Here is a 16,781-nt window from a genome sequence, read left to right as displayed (position 1 = left end):
TGCCATCCCGGCTCACTGCAACCTCCACCTCCTAGATTCAAGTGATTCTCCTACCTAAACCTCCCAAGTATTTGGGATTACAGGGGCCCACCACCACCGCCCCACTAATTTTGTATTTTAAGCAGAGATGGGGTTTCACCATGTTAGCCAAGCTGGTCTTGAACTCCCAACCTCAGGTGATCCATCCACCTTAGTCTCCCAAAGTGTTGGGATTACAGGCATGAGCCACCACACCTTGCCCACTATTCTACTCTATGACATCAACTTTTTTAGATTCCATATATGAGTGAGATCATGTAGTATCAAATTCATCATTTTAAGTATTCTTTTATATCGTCATTTAAAACATATTTTCCTATAATATTTTTTGCTCACCATTTTTTTTTGTACCCTAGACCTTCCAGTGAGGTCTTTTTTTTTTTTCCTGCCTGAACTGTATTCTTTGTTTTTTGTTTTTGTGAGACAGGGTCTTGCTCTGTTGCCCAGACTGGAGTGCAGTAGCAGCATACTCGTGGCTCACTGGAGTTTCATCCTCCCAGGCTCAAGCGATCCTCCCCACCTCAGCCTCTGGAGTAGCTGGGACTACAGACATGTGCCACCATGCCTGGCTAATTTTTTAGGTATTTTTATAGAGACAAGGTCTTACTATGTTACCCAGGCTTGTCTCAAACTGCTGGCCATTGTGCCTGGCCTGAACTATATTCTTTGGAAGTTCATTTAGAAGACTATTTTCATAGTTAAATTGAACCAAGTTTGAAGTGGGGATTATCTGAAATTGTTGGTATTTAACCCAATAATTGAGCAATACTGTTGGTAATGGAATTGTAATTTGACAATTGTTTTCTCCCAAACAATACTAACTATAGTACTTCCTTGGTGTCTAGATTTCACTGTTGCTCATGAAAAAATGTGCAACCGTATGATGGTGTTCCTCCTTAGATGATTTATCTTTTCTTTCTGGCTGCTTTGTTAATTTTTTAGCTTGACGTCGATTCTCTTCATCTTTTTTTAAACTGGGATATATTTAGTTGTGGATTTCTTTTTCTTTATCATACTTAGGAGTCAATTCTCTTCATCTTTTTTTAAACTGGGATATATTTAGTTGTGGATTTCTTTTTCTTTATCATACTTAGGAATCATTTAGATTACCAGGTTTGAGACTTGATGTCTTACACCAATTTTGGAAAATTATCAACCATTATTGCTTTGAATAGGGCATCTTCCTCATTTTGAGTTGATTTTTAAGGTGAGAGATGGGGGTCTAGTTTCATTCTTTTGCTTATGGATATCTGGGTTCCCCAGTACCATTTGTTGAAGAGACTGTTCTTTTCCCAATGATTATTCTCAGCAGTTTTGTCAAAAATCAGTTGGCTGTGGGTATGTGGATTAATTTCTGGATTCTCTATTCTGTTTCACTCGTCTATGTGTCTGTTTTTATGTCAATACCATGCTGTTTTTCTTACTACAGTTTGTATATATTTTGAGGTCTGGTAGTTTGGGACCTCCAGCTTTATTTTTTTTCCCTCAGAATTGCTTTGGCCATTCAGGGTTTTTTCTAGTTCCATAAAGAATTTTAGAATTTTTTTTAGAAGAATGTCATTGGTATTTTAATAAGAATTGCATCGAATCTGTAGGTTACTTTGGGTAATATTGCCATTTGAACAATATTCTTCCAATCCAATCCAAGTCTTCTTTCCCAAAGAATGAAGGTTTTTTTGCCTTTTTTTTTTTTAAATCCTTGTGATATGGTTTGGCTGTATCCCCACCCAAATTTTATCTCACAACAAACAGAACTTGAGGCAAAAAAGCAAAAGTATGGCCAGGCGAGGTAGGTCATGCCTGTAATCCCAGCACTTTGGAAGGCCAAGGTGGGTGGATCACGAGTCAGGTGTTCAAGGTCAGCCTGGCCAAGTTGGTGAAACCCCATCTCTACTAAAAGATGGAGGCAGTGGCAGGCACCTGTAATCCCAGCTACTAAGGATGCTGAGGCAGGAGAATCACTGGAACCCAGAGGGACGGTGGTTACAGAGAGCTGAGATCGCACCACTGCACCCCAGCCTGGGCAACAGAGTGAGACCCCATCTCAAAAACAAAACAAACAAACAACAAAAAAAAAGAGTAAATCCCTTAAGAGAATTTCATTGTTCTAACCAATTATTTTGTGTATTTTTTTTACATCAAGCCCAATCTTTAGAAAGACCATTATAATTTCCCTTTAATTATAGACAACTTCATCATTAAATTTAATTGTAGACAACTTTTTTTTTAATCTTCCTATTGTGACTGACACAGACCAATCATAATGTGCTTGAACTTTCTGGTTTGTCCTGAACACCTCATTTTCTTAAACCAGTCATTTTATTCAAGGACTAAATTTACCATATTAGATTCTTTCTCATATAAAATTATTTTTCTTTAAGATTTCTTATAAGAAAAGAAACCTCTTTATTTTTATAACTTTTTTTTTTTTTTGAGACAGAGTTTCACTCATGTTACCCAGGCTGGAGTGCAATGGCGTGATCTCGGCTCACCGCAACCTCCGCCTCCTGGGTTCAGGCAATTCTCCTGCCTCAGCCTCCTGAGTAGCTGGGATTACAGGCATGCGCCACCATGCCCAGCTAATTTTTTGTATTTTTAGTAGAGATGGGGTTTCACCATGTTGACCAGGATGGTCTCGATCTCTTGACCTCGTGATCCACCCGCCTCGGCCTCCCAAAGTGCTGGGATTACAGGCTTGAGCCACCGCGCCCGGCCTATTTTTATAACTTTCTTTATGTCTCTGTTATTTTCTGGTTCCTTTTACCTTCTTTTATACATAACAAAGTTATTTAAAAATAAACTTCGCATTAGACAAAAATTGTTCACCTTTTTATAAAGGACTTTTTTTGTTTTAGAAAGAGTTTTTCTACAGTATATATGTGTGTGTGTGTGTGTGTGTGTGTGTGTGTGTGTGTGTGTGTATGTGTGTGTGTATATATATTTAATTATTGTGCTTTAAGTTCTGGGATACATGTGCAGAACATGCAGGTTTGCATAGGTATACATGTGCCATATCACCCCGTCATCTACATTAGGTATTTCTCCTAATGCTATCCCTCCCCAATCCCTCCATTCCCTCCTATTCCTCCCTAGCCCACCACCCACTGACAGGCACCATGTGCGATGTTCCCCTCTCTGTGTCCATTTGTTCTCATTGTTCAACACCCACTTATGAGTGAGAACATGTGGTGTTTGGTTTTCTGCTCTTGCGTCAGTTTGCTGAGAATGATGGTTTCCATCTTCATCAATGTCCCTGCAAAGGACATGAACTCATCCTTTTTTTATGGCTGCACAGTATTCCATGATGTATATGTGCCACATTTTCTTTATCCAGTCTATCATTGATGGGCATTTGGGTTGGTTCCAGGTCTTTGCTATTGTGAACAGTGCCATAATAAAATGTACATGTGCATGTGTCTTTATAATATAATAGATTTATAATCCTTTGGGTATATACTCAGTAATGGGATTGCTGGGTCAAATGGTATTTCCATTTCTAGATCCTTGAGGAATCACCACACTGTCTTCCACAATGGTAGAATTAATTTACACTCCCACCAACAGTGTAAAAGTGTTCCTATTTCTCCACGCCTTCTTCAGCATCTGTTGTCTTCTGATTTTTTCATGATTGCCATTCTAACTGGCATGAGATGGTATCTCAATGTGATTTTGATTTGCATTTCTCTAATGACCAGTGATGAGCTTTTTTTCATATGTTTGTTGGCTGCATAAATGTCTTCTTTTGAAAAGTGTCTGTTCATATTCTTCACCTACTTTTTGATGGGGTTGTTTGTTTTTTTCTTGTAAATTTGTTTAAGTTCTTTGTAGATTCTGGATATTAGCCCTTTGTCAGATGGGTAGATTGCAAAAATTTTTAAAGGAGGAGCAGAAGTGAAACTGTGTTATTGCCCATTGGCTGGGCAGCTGACCTCACAGTCTTTTGCTTTCACTGATTTGCTAATTTATATTTGGCACACTTGGGAAGGAAAGAAGGGGAAGAGTTACAGGAGCTGAACAAAGGAAGCAAATTACTTGGTGGCAGATGCAACTTTAAGGAGGGGTCTGGATTGTGCAAACATGGAGGACATTACCCAATGATCCACCTTTAGAAAGCCATCTCACTTCTGTGTATAAGAGAAGGTATGTGTGCTCTGCATCCATTTCCTCACAGAGCTGCGTGAACAGACATGAGTTAAGGGCATGTACTTTAATGTGGTTGATAATTTTAATCACATCCTGCAAAATGTTAAGTTCAGGTGACACTTTTTGGCTAGCTAGCATTTCTCTGTGGAAGATTCAGTGTGTAGACTCACATTCAGAAGCAACCTCTTTGACCCCAGAAGTGAAACCAGAACGCCATCCAGTCATGGGAGCTGCTCTGTCTGTGCATTTACCAACACAAAATGACCAATTCAGTTTTGCTATGTAATCCTTCAAAGACTTGACTAATTCTGCAGCTGTGATGTTGGTTGCAACAAAAGTGCACATAATAGCCAGGTGCGGTGGCTCACGCCTGTGATACCAGCACTTTGGGAGGCTGATGCAGGCAGATCACGAGGTCAGGAGTTGGAGACCAGCCTGGCAATCCTGGTGAAACCCTGTCTCTACTGAAAATGCAAAAATTAGCTGGGAATGGTGGTACACACCTGTAGTCCTAGCTACTTGGGAGGCTGAGGCAGGAGAATTGCTTGAACCCAGGAGTCAGAGGTTTTAGTGAGCTGAGATTGTGCCACTGCACTCCAGCCTGGGCTACAGAGTGAGATTCCATCTCAAAAAAAACAGTGCACATAATATATCCTCATGCTTAATCCTCCTGAAAAATCACACAGAAACAAGCATTATTGCCTTGCTGACAACCTTGGTAAATTGTCAACCTGGATTGTGTACTACAGTGACTCATTAATCCTTTTTAACAATTGTGCCTCGATATCCCCTGCTATTTCATTATGCCTCTATGGTGCTGGTCAAAAGAGGAATCCATGCCACCTTTTGAACTGCAGCATCTCCTAGAAGTTCATGACAAATATCCTTAGCAGCAGGCAGTTTCAACTCTTCACCAATAGTAAAGGGCTTCTTAACTTTAGCAATCCTGTTAGCCAGTATAAATGATGCTCTCAGTGCAGACACATTTGATGAAGTGGTGGCCTTCCATAATTGCCTCTGTTCTTAGTGTTCATGATTTTTCTTTTGAAAAACTCCAAAGGCTTCTCTTTTAATCCAGGGTGGTTTATCTTCATGTGGCAAAGCAGTTTTGAAGGTTTTCATGACTTTGTTGGATAGCTGCTTGCCACAAATTAAAGCAGGCTTGGAGACTGTGAATCACCTGTTGCAAGGAACCTGCAATTTAAGCAGGTATTTTCTTTTAAATGCAGCTTTCTTTTTATTGGTAGTCTTATAGTCTTCTATTGTCTCATCATTGGGTCTTTCCCCATTTTCAAAGAAGCTCTCCAGTGACATTTGTTTTTTACTCATTTTGGCTAGGGTTAGCTTGTGGGCTTACCAAAACTGTGTCTGAGACAAGTGCTCAGTATGGGAAGGAAGAGCGGATGGAAGTGGTAAATAAAATAATGGGTGGGCCACACATGGACTAAAATAAGTGTTGGATTTTGACTTTAAAGCCTGTCATTAGATGCAGCTGTACAATTGAAGTACATCAACTCACTTCCCTCTGTAAAGCTTGCCACCAGGTGCAGCTTTTGTCACTTATCATTAACAGGATTTTAATATGAATCTCGAAGCAACTGATTTATTATGTTCTCTGTGCAGTCAAACCTCTCTGCTAATGTTAATCTGTATTTGCAGCTGTTCTCCAGCACTGGCAGCCCTGCCTTAGCTCCATCTCAGATCATTAGGTAATCGTTAGATTCTCATAAGAGGTGTGTAACCTAGATCCCTCTCATGCATATTTCACAATAGGGTTCATGCTCCCATGAGAATCTAATGCCACTGCTGATCTGACAGGAGGCGGAGCTCAGGTGGTAATACAATTAATGAGGAAGGCTATAAATACAGATGAAGCTTCACTGGCTCATCCACTGCTTACCTCCTACTGTGTGGTCTGGTTCCTAACAGGCCGTGGACTGGTACTGGTCCCTGGCCCAGAGGTTGGGGACCCCTGTGTTAGAGCATGTAGATGCTGAGTACATGCACCAACCACAGGTCCACCTTTGTATACTTGACCTTACCAGTATTTTATGAATATGTATGTACAGCTGCTATGTTGCCAGTGAAGGGTCTTGACTACAAGTCATACAGGTTCTTGGCATTTTGAACAAAGAATTGTACAAAAAGACACACACACACAAAGCAATGAAAGAATGGAGCAAATGAAGGCACAGATGTATTGAAATGAAAGTACACTCCACAGAGTGGAAGCAGGGTCTAGCAAGCAGCTAAAGAGCACCTGATACAGAATTTTAAATACCAATAGAGGTTTCCCATTGGTTACTTGGTTACACCTTATGTAAATGAAGGAGTGGCCCACAACCAGTCTGATTGGTCACAAGAGGCGACCAATCAGAGGCTGAAGTGAAGTTACAAAGTTACACATGAGGACTTGGCCTGCTACCAGTCTGATTGGTTGCTGGAGGGGACCAGTCAGAGGTACTTTCCATTTTTTCATCTGCAATCCAGTGCATTGCCAGTAGCTCTGATCCTTTTGTTACTTGTGAGTGGAGAGGTGGGGTTTTCCTTGTGAGTCATTTCTAGGAAGTCAGCACCAATTGGCCTTAAGTTCCCTGCCTCCAGACCCTGTTCTCCTGCCTCACCCATAAAGGGAATTCCCTAGAGATACTAAAGGCTATCTCTGTCTCTGAGCAGCCCACTCTGCCTCTCAGAGTGTACCTTTGCTTTTTTTTTTTTTTTTTTTTGAGGTGGAGTCTCCCTCTGTTGCGCAGGCTGGAGTGCAATAGCACGATCTCAGCTGACTGCAACCTCTGCCTCCCAGGTTCAAGCGATTCTCCTGCCTCAGCTTCCTGAGTAGCTGGGATTACAGGCACGTGCCACCATGCCCAGCTAATTTTTGTATTTTTAGTAAAGAGGGGGTTTCATCATGTTGGTTTCAAACTCCTGACCTCGTGACCCACCCATCTCAGCCTCCCAAAGTGCTGGGATTACAGGCATGAGCCACCACGCCCAGCCGTGCTTTTACTTTACAATAAACTTTTCTGCCTAATCTTACTCTGTACTTGCTTTCAAATTCTTTGGTGTGGCAAAGTCAAGCACCTGAACCAGCCCGCTGGTTCAACAGCAAGGATAGAAGTAATGAGATGGGTTAGGAGGCTATTACAAAACTTCCCTCCAGAAACGGCAGTCCTGCGAGGTGGGGAGAAGCAAGTTCTGGATAATTTTTTGAAAGTAGAGCTTACAGGATATGCTGACTGATTAGACCAGAGATGTCAGAGCGTGATGTCAAAGTGACTAACATTTTTGGCTAGAATAACTAAAGTTTACATTTATGAGATAGAGAAGACTGTAGAAAAAGAAGGTTTGTGGAAGAAGGTCCGAAGCTCTGTTTTGGACCTGTTAAGTTTAATATGCTTCTAACATCCAAGCAGAATGGTCAAGGATGTAGTCTTCCACATGGACTGGACATGTCATATCTGACTTTGAACAATAACAAAGAACATTTTGAAATGAGGAAAAGTATTTGTAATTGTAATTGGTGGTTCATTCACTATAATTTTTCCACTTTCTCTTTCAGGCCATGTCCCACAGAAAATTAAAAATATATATTTGTTATAGATAATTTTGCTTTTTTCTACTTAAATTCTGTTATAAACATTTCTCCACATTGCTTGATAGGCCTAACAACCATGTTTAAAGGCTGTATCTTCATAGAGAGGTAATATTTAAAAAAGAAGACGAAGACCAAAGAAAGACTCCCCTTCCCCCAATCCATACACCTGTGCTGTCTTACTGGGAGCAAACCCTTGATTAGCTCCGCAAAGCGATTGCACTTTCTCTTCCACGTCGGGAGAGGGCGCGCGGGCAGCGTAGGCACTGCTCCGCACTCCAGTCCAGTTGCTCCTCTTTCTTTCCGTCACTATTATTCCTCGCGTCCTTTGCCCCGGAAGTGCTCTTACAGCAGTGGCTGCCGGCGTGACTTTGAGCGCCACCCGGTACTCTGCAGGCAGCTGAACCGACCCGGAGCTTCGGGACTTTGACGTGTGTTCTGCGCTTGCCATGAGGCTGCTGGGAGCCGCCGCCGTCTCGGCTCTGGGGCGTGGAAGCGTCCCCTCCTTTCTGGGCTGGCAAAGGAAGCAGGTACTGCAGAAGCTGAATCGGGACCATTCCCGGGACCTTGTGGCCCCTTCAGGGCCATAGAAGGCAGTGACATCCCTGGGTCCTCCTGACAGCTCCGATTACTGACGGTCGCGCGTCAGTGCTGAAAAGCCCCTCCGTGCCTGCGCGGTAGCTCATTAACTCGTTTGTTTTGCTCTCTAGAACCCTGGGGTTTAATCAACTAAAAGTGCCTGTCGCTCAGATACTTTGGTATTTTATCTACCTTTTCTAAGTTTTTTTTTCCCCCCTCTCTTTCCTTAGAAATAGTTGTTCATTTTAGATGTGCAGTCCTGTAGGGAGATACTTAAATTGTATCTGAATCCTATGAAATAGGGATCTCCACCCCCTTCCACCAGAGTAAAGTTAAAACAAACTTCATAAATTGTTTTTGTTTCGAGGGAATTGCAAATCTCTGGGGGCTGTCTTGGAGCCATGAGTACCACTGCATAGAGCATGAAAGTTCTCGAACATATTTGTCGTCTGTAAACTACAATAAAGGAGAAAGGGGGAAAAATAAGTTAAATTTAAGCTGACACTTGTATATTTACTATTAGTTTTTGGAGTTGTCTTTGTGATTTTATCTGCCCCAAAGTGTATTTTCAAATCTGCAGCAAAAAGTATCTCCCATTTTATTTAAGTTTAATTTATTCATTCATTAATTTAAAAGAATACATCTTTTCCGTCTTCTCTTGTAGTCTCTCCTCTGATTACAAGAGTTCTAGGCTTAACCGTTTCCCTGCCGCCTTTCTCAGGCTATCTCATATCTACTGAGATATCTTGGAGGAATAATGCCCACCATACTCCTTTTGATTGTCTGTTGTGCTCTCTTATTTTTTGAGGTTAATTGGAAAGCCTGCCGATGGTCTTCATCAGGGGTGATTCCTAATGAAAAAATACGAAATATTGGAATCTCAGCTCACATTGATTCTGGGAAAACGACATTAACAGAACGAGTCCTTTACTACACTGGCAGAATTGCAAAGATGCATGAGGTATATATTCATTGTTGATTCCAGATTAATTAGAGCCTGATTTTAATTGTTTTGTTGCTATTATTTAATAAAGCTTACAAAACTGAAGGATTAAAACAATGATAACAGTGGACCTTTGACGGGCTTATGTGTCAAAGTTGCCTAAGTATCTGTTTTCTAGTTTTCTTTCTTTTTATTTATTTTTATTTTTTAAATTTATTTTGAGACGGAGTTTCGCTCTTGCTACCCAGGCTGGAGTGCAATGGCGCGATCTTGGCTCACCGCAACCTCCGCCTCCTGGGTTCAGGCAATTCTTCTGCCTCAGCCTCCTGAGCAGCTGGGATTACAGGCGTGAGCCACCGTGCCTGGCTTCTTTTTATTTTTTATAGATGGGGTCTCACTTTGTTGCCCAGGCTTGTCTCAAATAATCTGGGGTCAGATTATCCTCCTGCCTCGGTCTCCCACAGTGCTGGGATTATAGGCATGAGCCACTGCACCTGGCACCTGTTTCCATTTAGGTAAGATTTCTTTCCTTCTTGGAATGCAGAGGCAGAGAAAATCTGAATTGCTGTGCTTGTGTTTAGGTGAAAGGTAAAGATGGAGTTGGTGCTGTCATGGATTCCATGGAACTAGAGAGACAAAGAGGAATTACTATTCAGTCAGCAGCCACTTACACCATGTGGAAAGATGTCAATATTAACATTATAGATACTCCTGGTGAGTTGCAGTCTTGATTTTATTGCAGCTTCTTATGGCAAAACACATTTGGTTCTTTCTCTTACTATGACCCGGTTAATTTTTGAGTATCAAATACTCAAAAGTATAACGCTGAATTCCTATTAAAAAAGACTGACTTGGGACCTAGAGCACTTCATCCTTATGTCTTCTTTAAAATTTGTGCAAATAAATTGTGAGTAGGCAGAGTCTTGCCTTTTACATATTCTAGCTGATGCTAAAGGTGCCTTTGCTCTAGTATCTTTTTAAAGTGACCTTGCCGTGCCCTGCACCTAAGGGTTGGTGAATAGTATTGGTGAGCTCAGGAATCTACATTCTAGTTTGAAGACTTATGTGATGAGCAGAGATACAAAAACTTTTAATAGTGCATATATTAAACATTCAGGTTGCTCTTTAAGACCTTCCTTTACTTCATCTCATTCAGGGCATGTGGACTTCACAATAGAAGTTGAAAGGTCCCTGAGAGTGTTGGATGGTGCAGTCCTTGTTCTCTGTGCTGTTGGAGGGGTACAGTGCCAGACCATGACTGTCAGTCGTCAGATGAAGCGCTACAACGTTCCATTTCTAACTTTTATTAACAAATTGGACCGAATGGGCTCCAGCCCATCCAGGGCCCTGCAGCAAATGAGGTAATGAGCCTTAGAATGAACAAAGAGGATGGTCTAGACAGCAAACTTTATATCCAGAGGGATGATTAATTCACTGTCATTAAACTTTATTCTTAAATTTAGTTTTTTTTTTAATTTAAAAATGTATTTATGTGAGTTCCTTAGTAAGTGGAACACTAATTTTAGTAAATTAGCTCGTGGTATGATCTCATCAACTATCTTCTCTGTAAAATGGGGACAATATTACTTAAATTCTAAGGGGGGATTGAAGATGAATTCAGAAAACAATCTGACTGTTTATATTGTTTTGCTATTTTTAGAGAAGTTATAATCTAGATTCAAAAAATACCTTGTGTTTTATTTAGATAAAAGATCATCTTTGCTTTTAATTTTTCCTTGAATCATTTTAATTAATGCCCTTAAGTAGTTTGCCATAGAAATGATATTTTCTTCTTTCCAGAGGGAAACATATTTTCTAGAACAACAGTAACACTTCCTTTCTGTACCAGATAGAACCAGTGGTATTTATAGCATTTAAAATTTTACACAGTACTGTATATTTCACAAAGCCTTTAAAAAGAATCAGAATTTCACTTTTCACCTTTTGTAGTTGTGCAAATGTAGCTATAGAGTTCATATTTACGTTTCACATGGTATAGTTGACGGATATATAGATGTAAAGTTTATGGTAGTGGACAAGGTGAGAATGGCATGTCTGATTACAAAAAAATCTGATGGAAGTGATATATTTGTTATGAAAGTGAACATTTTCTTATTTGGGTGTTTGTAACTTTTTTTTTTGGTAAAACGTTTTTACTTTTTGTCCTTATTTTACTCGTGCTTGGCAATAGATGGACTTTTTTCACCAAATCTTCTGAATTCCAAGAAAGCTCTCTTTTGGCATTTATTTGATTACTTTGGTTCATTCTTTTTTCCACTCCCATTTATTTGTTTTCTCATTTTGTAAGTTCTATTAAACAGATAAAAATCTGGAACTTCTGGATCTGACCGTCATGTCTTATCTTTTCTATCATACTTATGTTTTCTCTCACCTTCTCATTTTGCATTAAGTTTATGAGAGAATTCTTGAAGTTAATCTTCCACTTCACTAATTTGATACTCATTTGTGTCTCTTCAGTTACTTAGCCTGCCTTAAAGCTTTTTTTTCCAGCAATTATGTACTTTATTTTCATAAACTTTTTTATTGCAACATCTTTATCAGTAGAGGTCATTGTTTCTCAAATCTTTACATTTTATTTTTTTTTTCCTCTAGTAACTCTCTTCTTGGAGAATAGTGCTATTAACTTCACACTTCTCTTTCAAGCTTTTGGTTTCCTTCAGATGTTTGGTGATTCTTAGACCTTTAAACATAGTTATAGATGGGTGTCTAGAGTCTAGACTAAACAGTGGTAGCTAGAGCATATTCTTCTCCAGTGAGAATTCCTGCCAGTGAATGCAGTTTCTGTTGAGTTTTGAGCCTGGCTGGGGATACAGGCTGATGAAGAGTGTTTGACTTCAACACCCACTCTGAGTTTTCCTATAAGAATAGGAAAAATATTAAATATAAGAATAGGAAAACTCAGACTGTGTGTTGAAGTCAACACTCTTCAGATAGCTGTACTCAATTTTGACAGAGTCAGTTGATGTAAGAATGAGAGGTGGGCTCGGCTATCCTATTTGATTTCCTGGCCAGACCCCCATTATCTGTTCTTCCCACTTCTGCTTTTGATCCAGTGTATCTGGGGATCTGATGGTAAAACAGTTATTTTGGAGTTCTCTTTGTTGCCTAAGTGGGATTGTGGCTTCCTGAGCTCCTTGAGTTATGTTGTCAGTCTGTTCCCAGCTGCTGTATATTTGCTGTTCTGACCTGATGTTAACACCCTTCTCAGTTCTCCAGTGTCTGCCATTGATCATTTTGTCATTTCAAAGGGATTTGGGGAGAAGAAAAAAAGTAAACCAGTGTATTTTTATTTTTCAGGTCTAAACTAAATCATAATGCAGCATTTATGCAGATACCCATTGGTTTGGAGGGTAATTTTAAAGGTATTATAGATCTTATTGAGGAACGAGCCATCTATTTTGATGGAGACTTTGGGTAAGTGCTAAAAATACATTAAAATTTTATATTTTAAAAAGCATTAAAAATAAGGAAAGGATAAATTCATCAAACCCAGAGTAGGTATCTTTTTTGAAATATGTCTAGAAGAGTACTCTGAGATGATTTTGTTTCAATACCTTTAACCCTAGTTGCTCCCCATTTTATTTAATATTTATTCTGAGAGAGACTATGTTACTTTTTGGTATTATGCTCATATCACGTTATGGCATGCATGGTGTGATAGAAGGTGGCCTTCAGTTTGGGTTAGGAAATTTTGGGGTTAGTAAATATATCTTTTTCCACTTGTTCATTTATTCATTTACTCTGTGGACTTTTATAGAGCAGCTGTCAGGTCTGGGGTATTGTGATAAAAATTAGGAAGAAGATAGAGATAATAAATATTTGTTCTACCTGCTTAATAATTACATTGCTTTGTAATTACATGGGCAAAAATGATTAATAAGTTAAAACAGTTAAAATTGTACAAATGTGGTTTGGGAAATACAAGAAATAAATTGGTAATTTTTTGACATGGTATTTGGTCCATCAGCTTTTGAGTGACTTTTACATATAAAGTACAGTAATTGTCTGGTGGTTATTAAACCTTAGCATTCATAGCAATCACCTGGAGACTTTGTTGAAAGACATAGTCCTGGCTCTACCTCCAGAGATTCTGATTAGTAGATCTAGAGAGGGGCCCATCATTTGCATTTCTGGAAGGTTCGCAGTTGATGCTGCTCTTACAGGTCTGCAGGCCACACTTTGAGTTACACTGATCTAGACAATATAGGGAGTCATAAATGATCCTTTGTTTTGAGGAGTGACCTCTGTAGCTTGGTAGTTTCTCCAAAGGCACTTCCTGAGGAATTTCCGTCCTCTGCTATGGAATTGGGATTGTAGGTCTGGCAGGTGGGTGAATGGCATTGTGATCAGTGAACTGTAGAATTTATCTTCATCAGCCATCTTGTAGGCAGGAAAAGGATGGAGTCTTTCCAGTGGATAGAGTGTTTCTTTCACTTTTTATGTGACAACTGATTAAAGACAACAGAGTTTACTTAACCACTCCTTGGGATATAGAGCCCAATATGACAAGGTGTTTCATTTTTTTTTTTTTTTCTACTTTATTCACTTCTATGTCCCAGCCCCTACAACTGCCTAGTACATAATAGGGACTCAAAAATATTTGTAAATGAATAAATAAATCCACTTTCCCAGAATTACCAAGGCATATCTTTCTTTTTGAGATGGAGTCTCGCTCTATTGCCAGGCTGGGGTGCAGTGGCCCAATCTCAGCTCACTGCAACCTCTGCCTCCTGGGTTCAAGCGATTGTCTTGCCTCAGCCTCCTGAGTAGCTGGGACTACAGGCATGCTGCACCACCATGCCTGGCTAATTTTTTGTATTTTTGATGGAGATGGGGTTACACCATGTTAGCTTGGACGGTCTTGACTTCCTGACCTCATGATCCGCCTGCCTCAGCCTCCCAAAGTGCTGGGATTACAGGCGTAAGCCACTGCATCTGGCCAAGGCACATATTTCTGTTGTCAGAAGTAGAGGCTCTTAAACATTATTGTACATCAGAACCACAGATGCAGCTTCTTCATGTACATGTACCCTTCCCCAGCCCTAGTTCACTGTATGTATATTTGGAAAGGAATCCACAAATGATTCTGACATGTGAAAGGCTAAGAAGCAGGGAGCTTGCAAGGAAGGATGAAATGAAGATTTGAAGGCTGTGAGGAGCCTTCTTTAGAATATTAAGAGTTACTTTTTGTTTCTTTGAAATGGCTTATTTTGTATTTATTAAAGTTAGGAATGTGTTTTCTGAAAAGCTTATTTTTTTGACATTAATTTCCATTTTTAAAGAAATACCTTGAAAAATTTTTGGATTGCTTTTAAATCAAGTATATTTATTTTAGCCTTGAACATTTTACCTGTTCAGCTTCTGGAGGAATGGAGAACTGATGTCACAGGTTGAAGAGTCTGTCATATTTAGTTACCCTTTTTTTTTAACTGCAAACTGGGATATTCTTTGTTAAAAACTATATGATCAGGTCTGTTATTAATAGAAAGGAATAGAGTAAGTTCCCTCTAGTGCTGCTTCTACAGATTGTTAGGTTGTGATTAATAAGAACATGATTAATAGAATTTTCAAGAGCTCAGATGGGCCCCAGACAGGTTGGCTTTGAATCATACCTCTTCTGTTTACTAGTAGGACAGCCTTGGGCAAATTACTTTGCCTATGTAAGTTAGTTTCCTGATCTGAAAATGCAGATAATATAACCTATTTCGTATATGAAGATCAAATAAATTACTTGTCAGATATTTAGTTCAGTGCTTACTATATTATAAGCATTCAATAAATGGATGCTTTTATCACTTTGCATGCTTGCTAGTTTTAAAATAGTTAGAATACAGTAAAAACTACACTGAAGAGTTTAAACTTTGATTCAGTTGATACTTTGTCAAGTCATTGTTTTCAACTTGTATTTTACTGTGTATTGAATAAGGATAAACAAGTTTGCATTAAATTGGGAAAAATTTTGTATTACATCTTTTATCATTATCTTCTGTAAAACTTGCAGGAAAGTAGAATGTGATGTCTGTTATAAAACTAGGGATGTTTTTCTCATTACAATGGACTGTTTTAGCTTTTCCATTTACTAGTAGTACAGCCTTGACCTTAAACTTGCCTGTTTCAGCATTTTTGTCTACTATTCTCTCTACATTTTAAAGGTATATGTTAGTCTTATTTGCCATTTGAATGCAAATGTATCAGAGCTCTTTCTTACCTAAAAAAAAAAAAAAAGTTTAACCCTTAAGCATATCTTTTTCATTAGTCCTTCATATATCAAGTTGAATATCCTTAAACCACCAAAATATTTGTTTTCTTAGAGAGATTGTTCGATATGATGAGATTCCCACTGAGTTAAGGGCAGCGGCTGCTGACCACCGACAGGAGCTAATTGAATGTGTTGCCAATTCAGATGAACAGCTTGGTGAGATGTTTCTGGAAGAAAAAATCGCCTCAATTTCTGATTTAAAGGCAAGTGCTCTCAAAATAAGTCAGATTAACAACAAAAAGAAGTTTGTTTTTTATAGGGAGGGGACATAATGCTTTTATGTATAGGCTTTATTAATGAAATCTCAGTACATTTATTTAAAATAATTGGCTTCCTAAAAAATACTTGACATGGTATATTCCTTTTTTTGAGTGAGTTATATAATAACTTCAAATGAGAAAAGTTGTTGGGTCCACTGAAATTATTGGGGACCTGATTTTAGTCTCTATTAGAGCCAGCCCTCCAAGGAGTATCAGCTCATTTTATTTATTTGTTGGTTGTGGCACTGTTGTTGGCCTCTTCTAGCTGCTAGAGCTGAAGCTCCACTACGTATTCTCTAAGGTCTTTTCAGCCAGCAGGACACATTGATGGTGTTTGGGGCAGGACCTGGAGCCTGCTACTGTCATGATTTATAATTTGTGAGAGATTTGTACTGTTTGATTTCCTGTATATATGTTCTTTACAAAAAGAAAAGATAGTTAAATGTTTCTTAATAGAGAGTATGTTCATATAGCTTAAATATTTAAAAGGTATACAAAGATAAATAGTAAACACCCTCTTATTTTTCTTCCATCTGCGCAGTTCTCTGCCCCCTCCCTGAAACAGGTTACCAGTTATTAGCTTCTGGTGTACCTTTCCAAAGGCTTTTGCACATGTATTACCTTTTCCTCTATTTTATACAATCAGATAGCATACTGTTTGCAGTGTTCTATAAGTGTGTCTATTTTCTGTGTGTATGTGTGTGTGTGTGTGTGTGTGTATTTGGCAAATTGAAAATGAGTGAGAATTAGTGATCCCAAGAGTGTTGAAAGCAGTTGTGTATTAAATCACTTCCCAGCCCTGAAGAAGGAAGTGATTCTTTTCTTTGTATTTTGACTTTGAGTTCATTGGGGACCTGATTTTAGTCTCTATAAGAGTCAACACTCCAAAGACTACAGTATCAGGTCATTTTATTTGTTTGTTTGTAACTGACTTGAAGACAACAT

The 16,781-nt window shown here is 39.1% G+C and overlaps 1 protein-coding gene across 1 annotated transcript in view; it reads left to right on the top strand.

Moving 5' to 3' along the window:
* The first annotated feature begins 8,012 nt into the window (after window positions 1–8,012).
* The window catches only part of GFM1 (G elongation factor mitochondrial 1), a 44,159-nt gene continuing 35,390 nt past the window's right edge, over window positions 8,013–16,781 (top strand). Inside the window, exons 1-6 of the mRNA XM_017500771.1 lie at window positions 8,013–8,304; window positions 9,162–9,314; window positions 9,878–10,010; window positions 10,453–10,657; window positions 12,615–12,731; window positions 15,629–15,779. Coding sequence (XP_017356260.1) covers window positions 8,224–8,304; window positions 9,162–9,314; window positions 9,878–10,010; window positions 10,453–10,657; window positions 12,615–12,731; window positions 15,629–15,779 — 840 coding nt within the window. The 5' untranslated portion in view covers window positions 8,013–8,223. The remainder of the gene's footprint in view (window positions 8,305–9,161; window positions 9,315–9,877; window positions 10,011–10,452; window positions 10,658–12,614; window positions 12,732–15,628; window positions 15,780–16,781) is intronic.

This window comes from Cebus imitator, unplaced genomic scaffold (assembly GCF_001604975.1).
Source record: "Cebus imitator isolate Cc_AM_T3 unplaced genomic scaffold, Cebus_imitator-1.0 Scaffold270, whole genome shotgun sequence".
NCBI lineage: Eukaryota > Metazoa > Chordata > Mammalia > Primates > Cebidae > Cebus > Cebus imitator.
This window is presented reverse-complemented; position numbering and strand designations above follow the sequence as displayed.